At 42.0% G+C, this 12,109-nt stretch overlaps 1 protein-coding gene across 5 annotated transcripts in view; it reads left to right on the top strand.

The window, feature by feature from the left end:
* Nucleotides 1-11,054, top strand: part of dipk2ab (divergent protein kinase domain 2Ab) — a 47,466-nt gene extending 36,412 nt beyond the window's left edge. For all 5 annotated transcript variants that reach the window (XM_053495406.1, XM_053495407.1, XM_053495408.1 and 2 more), the window contains exons 3-4: nucleotides 2,216-2,519; nucleotides 9,046-11,054. In XM_053495406.1, the coding sequence (XP_053351381.1) occupies nucleotides 2,216-2,519; nucleotides 9,046-9,377 (636 nt within the window). In that variant the 3' untranslated portion in view covers nucleotides 9,378-11,054. The remainder of the gene's footprint in view (nucleotides 1-2,215; nucleotides 2,520-9,045) is intronic.
* Nucleotides 11,055-12,109: the final 1,055 nt, after the last annotated feature.

Here is a 12,109-nt window from a genome sequence, read left to right as displayed (position 1 = left end):
GTCAGAGTGCAGGGTTAGTGGGGGGGGTTTAAGGGCCTCGCTCAGGGGCCCAACAGTGGCAGCTTGACCATGCTGGAGCTTAAACTCTTGACCATACAGTCGTAGCCTTTGCCTGGTTGTTCCACCCCCGAGGTCGCCATCACCCCAGGGAGCGTCTTAGCCAAATGGCGGGGAAGCAAATAGCTAGAAGTCTATTGATTGATGAATCTATTTCTTTGATATTTTCTGTTTGTTGCGAATATTTTTTTTAATATATTGAAATTATTTATTCATTTATTTATAATTATTTGCTTGAATTGTTTTAAAACCTAAATGTTTAATAAAGTTTGCCTGAAAGCAAAAATATCAGGAGGCGATTTGAAGAATGTTCGGCTCTCTGCTTTAACGTACATGTGTTAGTGTTTAAATGAAATACGAGGCGCGACAGCAATTTTAAAACGGGGAAGCAAATGGTGTGTGAACCGGACTGTGCAAATTTCTTTTGCATCATTTGCAAGTTTATGCAGACATACATTTCACAAAAAAAAAAAAAAATTAGACAGAAGCAAACTAATGCATAAATAATAATATGAAACACGCAAACTCATAAATAGTCAAATAAACAAGTGAATTGTGGTTTTTATTTTTGTACAAAATATGCCATAAAGTGCTTCTTGTAGAGGACTTTTAAAACTTAAATAAATACAATAAAAATTAAGCCTAAATATATGTTATTTACATTAATAATAATCATTAAATGAATTAAGTATGTTATTAAATTAAATAATATAAATATATACAATTAAATTCATTAATTAATATACATTTTTTTTTATCTTGTTTGTTTTTTGATAATTTTGTGACGGAAAACTCCATCACAGTAGACATTCAGAACCTGAGGATTTTCCTTACAGCTAAAAATTTTTAAAAGAAAGTAATATTCTTATTAGTGTGTCCTTATATTCTAACAGTCTTTCTGTATAAGTCGTACCATGAACACGTTTCCCCCTGTGCTCTCAGACGTTACCGCCAGGCCTGAGGTTAAATTCTGAAAAAGAATAAGGCCGCTAGAAGTGACCGCTCTGAGACTCGGGCGTAGGCCCGGCTCTAGCAGGTCTGAACACACATTTAAATGGTTCAAGATGCTCTTTACGATAGTGTTCACGTCCGAGAATTGTGCCCTGAGTACAGCAATCATTTAAAAACCAGACAGCTGTTAAATTCACAAATATGATGAATAAGAGCAGCTCCGACTTTAGATGGATGCAAATCACATGTTCTAATATGATATACTGTAGTTTCCATAGTAACAACTTACACAAGGACGTGTGCGGTTAAGACTGATAATAATTATCTACATGGAATACTATAGAAATAAAACGAATAAACATGTAATTTAAAACACGTGTTTATGGAAGGAGTCTCCAGTGTCAGGGCTTTGTAACAGCCAGGTATGTGATCTTCCACGTCTTTAGGAATTTCCAATTTATTGCAGTTTCTTAGTAACATGACAAGCTGGTAAACAGATTGCCAAGAAAAAGAGAGAGAGAAGTGATGTTTATTGCTGTGGAAGTTCAGTGACTAGAAATTGATAACCAGTACATTTTTATAATTTAATAAATAAATACATGAAAGATTGTAATTGTTGCAGGTGCCTCAAAGGCGTTGTGGCCAGCACTGAGGTCTCGCACCTCCAGGGTCGAGGGTTCAATTCCTGCCTCGCGGTCTGTGTGCATGGAGTTTGCATGTTCTCCCAGTGCTTGGTGGGTTTCCTCCGGGTACTCCGGTTTCCTCCCACAGTCCAACATCAGTTTAAATCCCGTTCCCAAATTGCCTGTAGTGTATGTGTGAATGAGTGTGTGCGCCCTGCGATGGATTGCCGCCCTGTCCAGGGTGTACCCCACCCTGAGCCCAAGGTTTCTGGAATGGGCTTCAGGCTCCCCGCGACCTTGAAGTTGAATAAATGAATGTAATTGTTGCCGAGACGCCCCAAATGCGACTGGCTGAATGGGTGAAAGATTATGATATAGGGTATATAATTTATTATAACCAGCATTTTTTTTCTGATTAGATTTTGAAATCAAGGCAAGGTCAAATGTGTGAAATTAGTTTTTCTTTGCTAGCTTCACCAGTGTGTTCATGGCATGTGAATCTTTAACGTGGCAGACCAGGATTATTCGTTTAAAAAAGTAAAAAAATTTAGTTTATTTCATTATTATTGTTGTTTTCCTTATAGAGTTTCCCGTCAGACGAGGGCTGGCCGTTCGCCAAGTACCTGGGAGCATGCGGGCGCGTGGTGGCCGTGAACTACGTTGGCGAGGAGCTCTGGAGCTTCTACGAGGCTCCGTGGGAGAAGCGCGTGGACCTGGCCAAGCAGCTCCTGGACATCGCCGAGCAGCTCACCAACAACGACTTCGACTTCGCGCTCTATCTGCTGGACGTCAGCTTCGACAACTTCGCCGTGGGCCCTCGAGACGGCAAGGTCATCGTAGTGGACGCCGAGAACGTCCTGGTGGCCGACAAGAGGCTCATCAAACAGAGTAAGGACACTTTTATTCCCCTCCTCCTCTCCTCTCGGTCTGATTTGCTCTTCCACTTCGCTCTTCAAAGGCACCGAGCTGCAGCCTGAGGCTGTGTTTTCCAGGGCCGATCAATCACTCCGGTCTGATTTGTTTTTTTTCTCATGAGCGCACTAGCGCAGCACAAGGCAATCTATTCAATACCAGATATCTGCTGGTGCTGAGCGCTGATGCCCACTGACATCTCACTCGCACGCGTGTAAACACGCCCGAGGCTCCATCCTTCAGCTTAGTCTCGATTCGGGATTCTTGAATCTGATTGGTCAGAAGATGTTGATTTATTTTTCATAGCAGAAGTCTCGACAGTAGTGCGGCTGTAAATCACAGCACCTGCTTATTGTCGTTTCTATATGTACCAGATATAAGTGTATCCCGTACATAATCAGTACAGCTGAAGCTTCGTGTAACAAAACGTACTCATATTTAGAATTTATGGAAGGAGACTCAAGTGACAAATGAAGTGGTAAACCTGTATCTTTAACATTTTAGTTACAAGTTACACTTCTGAGGGTGGAGTAGTGTGAGTGTTTTTGATCCAAGTGGGGTTTAGAGCGAGAAAATCAATGCTGTTGAGGAAGCGATGTTTAATAGCTGCTATAACGTAAATCATAACAGGAACAAACTCACTTCATGGAGTGAACATTATCGTAAATATAAACTAAAAAAGAATATTTTATTTATATAGTTTTTTAATTAATTAATTAATTTTTTTTTTCTATTTATTTAAAGGTTGTGTGTTAAATTTTATTGTTTATTGTTGCCATTAAAAAAAGTGTTCTTTTGGCCTCGGTCCGGTGGTGTTTTATTCTGTGTTTTGTTTTGTTTTTTTACTTTCAACTTTTAATGATTTGTTTTTTTCAAGTGTTGTTTTTTTGTGTTAAGTTTTGCATAGCATTGAAGCATTTTGTTTTAAGTTTTGTTTGGTGTTTACTTTTTGTTTCTTTTGCTATTTGTTTCAGTTTTGTTTGCTATTTTTGTGTTAAGTTGATTTTTTTATGTTTTAAAGTTTTTGTTTTACATTTAGTGTTTTTTTTTTTTCTGTGTGTTTACATTTTGTGTGTTTTTGTTTTTTATTTCAGTTTTTGTTTAGTGTTTTTTAATTTTTTTGGTTAAGGTTTTTTGTTCGTTGTTTAAGTTTTTATGCTTTTTGTTTCTTTTGTGTTTAGGGTTTTTTATATGTTTTTTAGGGGTTTTATTGTTTCGTGTTTACATTTTTTAATTTATTTTTTTTGTTTGGTGGTTACTTTTTTGTTTAGTGTTGTAAACTTTACCTTGTGTTCTATTTTTTGTGTGTCTGTTGTGATATTTAGTTTTTTTGTTGTTGTTGTTGTTGTTGTTTTTATACTCTCTATCATGTTTATTATTATTTATTTCTCTTTTGTGTTCCTTTTATGTTTTATTCGATCAGATCTGAGGTATTTTCCGATCTGACCCACTGATGTTTATTTTCCCTTAATGTTCTACACGTAAAAAATATAAAATACAAAAAAAATACAAAGTCGCATAGCTTTATTAGGATCATTAAGCTCAGCATCGGCTGAAAGGCTGTAAGAAAACACCAGGCATTCTGACGGAAACACACACTTTAAAAAACATTTCCAGCTGTTAATAAAGTAAAAAAAAAAAAGTGGGAAGACGTCGTCTGAGGTCAGGTGTTGGGAAGAACTCGGAGCTACTCGGATATCAAAACAATATTTAAATATTTCTCAGAACAGCACTGGGTATAAATATCGTCTGCTAGACTCTTTGCCCCTCATCGTGTGACCTGAAGCACACCGAGAGTTCTTTGGTGTCGGAGACGGATCTCCACAGACTCCCGAGACCCGCTGGTGTACTGAGTACTGCTATTGTTTTCCGGATGGAGAAACTCAGATGAGGGATGAGTTTCAAACCTCTCTCCCTCTCTCTTTCCCTCCCCCGGATGCTGCTGACTGCATCGATTCGCCCTCCCTCCAGCGGGGCTGTTGAGCTTCACGCTGAGTTCCGCTTCCTGAACATTTGCCACCTATTTCCCACACTAAACATGCCGGTTCCCCCGGAGGCCCGAGACGGATTTCAGACATGTTCTTCAGCAGCTGAGGCTTTGATAGAGGCAGATAGATGTGGAGAGGTGTAGGTGTGAAGGGTGGGCTGGGGATTTCTCAGAGCCTCTCCTTACTTCCCTCCTTCCTTCCTTCCTTCCTTCCTCCTGGACGCCCCCCTCCGTCTCTCTCTCTCTCTCTCTCTCTCTCTCTCTCTCTCTCTTTCTCTATGTGTCTGCATTTCTCTCTGAGCAGGTTCCAGAGCTGTGAAATCGATGTAGCCGTCTCACAGTTGCATTGTATTGCCAGTGAGAGTTTGTTTTTCAGTTCTTATTCCAGGAAAAATGTTTCCACCGGTAAAACTTCATGAGTCTGTATAAAATGCGCTGCCTGATAAGACGTTTTCCAAAATAAGACAGATGAGGCAATTCTGCAGTGTGTGTGTGTGTGTGTGTGTGTGTGTGTGTGTGTGTGTGTGTTGAGTTTGTGTATGCACGTGTGCATATGTGACCGTAAAACTGATGGAATGTCTGATGAACTGTCACATGTTCAGGCGCGCTCGTTAGCGATCGCATCCCTTTTGTACCATCACGTACGTATACTATCTCACACACACACACACACATTCACACTCCTGTAACTCCCTTCCATGCCAGGCAGGAGAGGCGAGAGTCTGTCTGGATAAAAACTATGTGCAAAATAAAAGCATTAGTCGCATTTGCAACCATTTCAGTCGCCATCTGGTGTGTGTGTGTGTGTGTGTGTGTGTGTGTGTGTGTGTGTGTGTGAGAGAGCATGTGTGTGCTTGAGTTAGGCTGTGTGCAGGTGTGCAAGTATGTGTGCAAACGCGAGTGAGTGAGTGAGAAAGAGAGAGAGAGCGTTTGTGCTTGTGTATATCTGGGAGCACATGTAAGTGTGTGTGTGTGTGTGTGTGTGTGTGTGAAGCGTGTAGACTCGGAGTCAGTCCCTCCTGAGCTCAGTCCTGTCCCGCTGCCAGCAGTCTAACAGAAGCAGCTCTGTGTTTTGCAGCTCACAGGAAGTAGAGAGAGTTCACTCGTGAGGACACGGCCTCTTCCCGCCGCCTCGTCCTCTCTGCACCGGCTCCGATCCGCTGAACCCGCCGTCCGCCGTTCCCGCCGGCACCGTCAGGCCTACACTCAAAGGGTGCAAAGATTAATCCACGCTGTCGACTAAAATCCATAATTAGTTTAATTGGAAACGAATTTGATTGTCGATTTATCGTTGGCGTCATCGCGCTCCATTCTCGCGCGAACTGTGAGCGCTCTGACGTCATGAAGGTGTCAGGCTTACTGGAGCGAAGGGAGTAATTAGCGCGATGGCGAACACCTTCACGCGGAAAAATTTAAAGTGTGGGAACATTTCACTCTTCACATGAGCGAAACAGCCGCTAGAATCAGAAGGGAAAGACTTTGTGGGCGTGGCCAAGCGAAGCATCGTCGTGAAGGACGCGAGTGTCGGGTTTTTCATGTCCAGTTCTCTTTAATGAACGTCTTCTCTCTCATGCTGTTGTGCTCCCTACTCTTTTCAGCTCACAGCAACACACACTTTCCCACTTACCTTACTCTCGCTTCACTTCGCTTGAGTCCGCCCCTGCCGCTTGACCACGCCCCTTCACCAGAGTCTCCGTTTTTTCTTAACATTTCAACGTATCTTTTACAATTACCATCTACCGTCTTTAGGCTTCAATTACTAGTTAGACTTCATTGCACACACTTTGTTGTTCCTTGGTTTTAGATTTTGTTTTATCAGGAAAGGTCTTAATTAATATTAGCGCTATCAATATTAACGAGTTAGCGCATGTGATTAATCTAAAAATATTACCATGTTGTTGTTTTTTTAAAGCAAATAAAATCATACGACCACATTTGACATTAATGTCTTTCCATAAACTGCATAATGTTTCCTCTAACCAGTTTGTCATGCATTACTTTATTCAAACATTGCACATTTATAATACAAGTGAATCTGAGTATTTCAAAATTGTGATTAATCGCGATTAATCTCAGACTATGACTGTGATTAACTAGATTAAAAATTTTAATCGGTTGACAGCACTAATTAAATAATCTTTATGTTGATATTGATAGTTGCCACATGCACAAAAACAATCTCAGGGTAAATTTAAAAGCTAATAAACTAGGTAAGAGCTATAGAGTAATTGTGGCATTTGCCATTCGATTAATCGATTCAGTCGATTAATCGATTATCGAAATGATGGAGTGGTGAAAACTTTAAAGTAGCTATGTAATTCGCTCTAGATTAAATGAATATTGTAAATGTAACTAGTCGTTCGTTGCAGCCCTAGCCTACCCAATGTTCCAGAGCGCCCCCTAGTTTGTGTAGAAATGTGCAGTTCGTGATGAACGTCTCTGTTTCAGTGATAAAGTGATCAGGAAGCAGGTATAAGAGAAACAGGCGTGGAAACAGCAGCTCACAGGTCTATCGTTTCTATGGTAACTGATTATTCACTGCGACTCGTCTGGCACACCTGATCCCGAAGTACTGAGTGTTATTAAATTTTAAATCAGCTGATGGCACTGATGGTGTGACCCGCTGTAACCCGCAGCGTGTATTAGTTTTAGCCCAGACGGATATTCAGATCTGCTTATCCGACACCGAGGCCGTTCAGCGCGCGGGATTTCCCCTACACACGAGACGGGAAGGGATTCTGGATCTCCGCCGGTGTCTGAGGTCTTTCAGAACAGGATGTTTGTGTAACTCGGCCAGGCGTAAAAGCTGTTCGGCTCTTCAGCCCTGACTGAGCTTCGCCCTGTAGATCAGCTCCGGTCCGCTGGAGAAATACGAAACACGCGGCTCCCTCTTTATTCCTTCACCTCTCCTAACCCCCAGGTGTAAGTGCAAATTAGAGAGGGAGAACATGGCCTGGAGTCTATGAGTGCATGTGCGTACGAGTATGTGTGTGTGTGTGTGTTTGGCAGGGGGAGTGTTTGGAATATTGGCTGTGATTGTGTCTGACACTGGAGCTTGTTTGAATTGGAAATCAGGAAATTTGGGTTGCAAAATTTGGTTAGAGGGGGATTAAGTACCACTGGAGTTCTTCGGCTGGAGAAAATTGCAGATTTTAGTCCCTGTTCTGATCGTTATCCTTGAGGACATGCGCACAGCACACACACACACATACATGCATACACTCACACATACACGCGCACAGACTCTGTGGTAGTTCTGAGGCTAATGAAGCAGATTGGCGGTCCAGGCCCATGTGGGAGATGCAAAAGTGCCGACTGGTGAAGAATTGGCAGCAGTTCATCTACACCATCATCTCCTCATGGCAGATACTCTTTCTGGCAGGATGGAGAGATTGATTGATCTCTCGGAAAAGGGAGGATTTTTTTCCAGCGAGCGAGGCTCTGCAGTGCATTACCGGCTTTTTCGGCTCATCGATCCCAGTGGTGTACCTGTACCTGCGAGTGTCTCTTCTAGGAAAATGTTACTCGTTTTGCTCAGTGGTTAAGGCATTGGACTACGGTTCGGAAGATCCCAGGTTCAAACCCCACAACCACCAAGTTGCCACTGTTGGGCCCTTGAGCAAGGCCCTTAACCCTCAATTGCTCAGATATATAATAAGATAAAAATGTAAGTCGCTCTGGATAAGAGCGTCTGCCAAATGCCTAAATGTAAATGTAAATGTAAATGCTCAGGATGTTTAAATCCAGGTATTAACGAGACGTTCGCTGGATTAGAAGTGAAGGCAAGGAGCAACAGCTTGGTTTGATGGTGTTTTATTTATGCTTGTTAAGGATGGGAATAACCCGGGACAAACAAATCACGATACCTAGGTGCCGATTCGATTCGTTTCGCGATTTCAAAAGTATCATTGATTATGATGTTATAGATATCCTGATTCTTCTTGATTTTTTTTCTTTTGGATTGTGTCACAGTTCTAAACAATTTCATCAAAAATTGTGACTACCACCACCTGTAGGATTATAGAGGAACTGCAACATTTTACCACCTTAAACGCAAAGAAATATACATTAAAAACTTATTTTAAAATATGGATTTTGGACTTATTACGGCGCTACATAAATCGTCACATAAAGAAAAAATTGCAATACATCATTGATTTTTTTTTTCCTTCCCCTCTATTCATTATAAACATACAGAGCAATCCTGAATGATCTCTTTAATCTCTAGTCATTATTTAGTCTCATCCTGTCATTACAGAAGAACTCCTGGCGCTGTTAGGCTGAAAAAAGTATTTGTGTTGTATAAATGCATACGTGCCAATAATTGACAGTTTTGAACCAAAATTAGACCTTTTTTTAACACAAAAATACCTTTAAATAAGTTTTAATTGTTATCTTTACCGAGGGTGCCAATAATTATGAAGCTGACTAGCTGAAGGGGGGTTGGGGGACCTTTAACAGCACACCGCGAGTGTTTCATTACCCCTCTAATTCACGCCTGCTTTCTTCTCACAGATAAGCCGGAGAGCTACGACATGTGGTACGAGAGCCGCTTCGAGGAGTGCGACAAGGAGGCCTGTCTGTCTTTCTCCAAAGACGCCCTGTGCTCAAGGGTCACCGTCGACCATAACTACTACGCCATCTGTCAGAACCTGCTGTCCCGCTACGCCACGTGGAGAGGCAGCACCGGGGGCCTGCTGCACGACCCGCCGGCCAACGTGGCCAAAGACGGGCATCTCGACTCCCTGCTGGAGGAGTGCGTCAAGCCCAAGGCGCGGTACGGACGCTTCGCGGCTGCCAAAGAGCTCCGGCAGTATCTCACCGAGCTCAGCGGTACGGTCAGGTAATGACCGGGGCGGAGGGTACCGAGATACTAACTGCTTCTTTCTGCTCTCCGGGTGGCCGAGGAGCTGTTTCAGAGCAAAGGAGAGAGGAAAAACATCCGCGAGCTCTGATAGCTGTGTCAACGTTCCAGCCTGCTGACTTTTTAGAAATTGCCATAGATCATGATGGCTGGATGAAGCTCTCCATATTTTTTTGTGGAATGAAAGAACACTTTTTCTTTTTTTAAACTTGATTTCACGATGGAGGGAAACACTTGCTAGTGTTCCAGTCTCAGCTCAGAGAGTTTGCAGTGAATCTCTAAAAAAAGAGAAGCAGGAGCTGTCGTACTTTCTTCCAAAGCGTTGCTCGGTTCACTGAGACGCCAGCGTGCTCAGAAAGGACAGCTGGAGAGTTCGGTGCACAGCAGCTCGGGAGAAACCCATATCCAGGCCTCTTCACTAAATCTCAAGACTTCCAGCGAGCTGATGGTTGGCAGTCAGGCAAAGGCGAGGGTTTAGAGCTGAATAATGACATACAGATGGTTTTGCTTTCACGTATATACCAAAGATCCTGGATATATGTTGCTCCGATTCCTGTATATTTCAACATCCTGAACTGATTACGAGTGCCCGAGGCACGGCAAAACCAACACTTTTATTCATCGAGCAGATCCAGTGAGGACTGAACTGATTACGGGACGATTCTCTGTTCTGAATAAATAACCACCGGGTCCGGCTCGAACCACTGTTTGAAAGCTGAGACGCCGAAATGCGGCGATGCGCCGGCCCTACCGTCCAAATTAAATTCTCCAGCTCTGAAATTGATTTAATCACACGTCTCTGACACTTAACATCGGTTAACCTTCAGCTATCAATCTGCCATTTTTTCATGTTTCTGCTGTTTTTTTTTTTTGGTTTTTTTTATGAAACAAATTAGCACATTAGGTTTGATTTTGCACATGGTGCACCAGGGAATTAGCCCTGTGTGTGTGTGTGTGTGTGTGTGTGTGTGTGTGTGTGTGTGTGTGTGTGTGTGTGCGGAGGCATGATTCAAATCATAAAATCATTAATCTCTGAGCTTTGGGAAAGGGGCTGGAATCCGAAATCCAGATAATCACTTCAGCTAAGGACATTTCGCCAAGGACATGAGCGCAAAGAAAAGACGTTGCCGTTCTTTCTCTACAGAGTGAACTTGAGTTCCTGGAGATCTCCAACCTAACAGAACCTGCTTCCTTCTCTGATCTAATCTCCGACTCGAGCTCTGCTGTATCTGAATCTGTTTAACTGTTGGACTCACGTCCACTTGACTACTCACGTCAGGTATTAGATCAGGGCAGGAATGGCGTTCCACAAGGTTCGGTTGCGCGTCTCCTCGAACCTCCAAACGTGGATAAGCAATAAGTGACGTTCCTCCATTGTCGTTCTCCACCGTATGACCCGGTTTAATCATCTTCAAAATCTCTGCTTTACCTGGGACTCATTTGCACCTCTTTAGCGGCAGGTGCGATCGTTTTGTAAGTGCGTAAAAAAAAAAAAAACTAAATGAAAAAAAAAAATAACCCTGTCTGCTTGTGTTGTAATTATTTTTCATCGAGTCATATATCAGCGGTGTCTGATTTTACTGTGCCTTTCATTCGAAAGTTGTATCCACAACTTTTCAGTGGGTTTAATTGATCAAATAAATGAATCTATCTATCTAGATATTATCTTGTTTTCTTTGATTACCAACAACGCACAATGTGGTGTCCGGGTTCATGAGTGAAAATGATTCCTTAGTCTCCCAGAACCGCTCCTAATAGGGGAAGAAAGATGTGATAACCTGGTCATTCAGTACATTCAGGTCGTCAGCTGACTACATTTTATTGCCCTCATATTTTTTATTCTTTATTATCTGCAGACGACCGCTCCTCACTTTTATTGCTGTTGCTATGACCATCGCCACCACTGTGCACAAGGTTTCTATTTAAAGTAAAAGAAGTGCTTTGATTAAAAGAACACGGTCCTCTTAATAAACCCATTTATATCGGAATAACTGAGATGTATATACATATGATGCCTAGTAATAATGTGTCAGTTTGTTTGTCGGTATTATTGTTGCTATGCTTTTCTAAAGGTGGTTTGCAGCACTGATGTCACGAGGAAACGAAAGTAGAGACAACGGTCTGTTTTTGCTTTTTAGCTTCGAAAAACAAGACTAACTCGATCTCCATTTTCTAACAATGTTCAACATCCTGTTAATAAGAAATGCAGCGGCAAAAATATCTGAAATCCAGATAAAATAAAAGCACACACACTGAACTCGAAGTCCCAGAATGCAATGCAGTTATGGTAAAAAGGTCAGACATGATTAAAAGGAAAGTTTGCCTAATTTAATTGTACTTTTTTATGTGTACGCGCATGATTGTGATGCATGATTGTCTTTTTTGCAGCGCAGTCCTATTCATTGGTCACCCTACTATATATTATATACTGTATATATTGCTCCGACTAATGTTAAAAACTCAATCTAGTTGGCCATCTATGAGGCATTGCTGGTTGATAGCAGTATTAGCATGACAGTCGAAGCGCTGGAAGCTGATCTGCATGAGCAGAGTGTATATGCGAAGACATGAGAGAGCGGGACACACTAAGGCTATGTTCTCATCACAAGACATGTTGTTCAGTTCTTTGCTCAGACCGGATTTGCATGCCATAACGGAACACATTCGTAATTATACAGTCTTTTATCTGACTCACTCTCTCTCTCTCTCTCTCTC

Source organism: Clarias gariepinus, chromosome 4 (genome assembly GCF_024256425.1).
Source record: "Clarias gariepinus isolate MV-2021 ecotype Netherlands chromosome 4, CGAR_prim_01v2, whole genome shotgun sequence".
Classification (NCBI taxonomy): domain Eukaryota; kingdom Metazoa; phylum Chordata; class Actinopteri; order Siluriformes; family Clariidae; genus Clarias; species Clarias gariepinus.
Note: the sequence above shows the minus strand (reverse complement) of the source record. Positions and strands in the feature narration are given on the sequence as shown.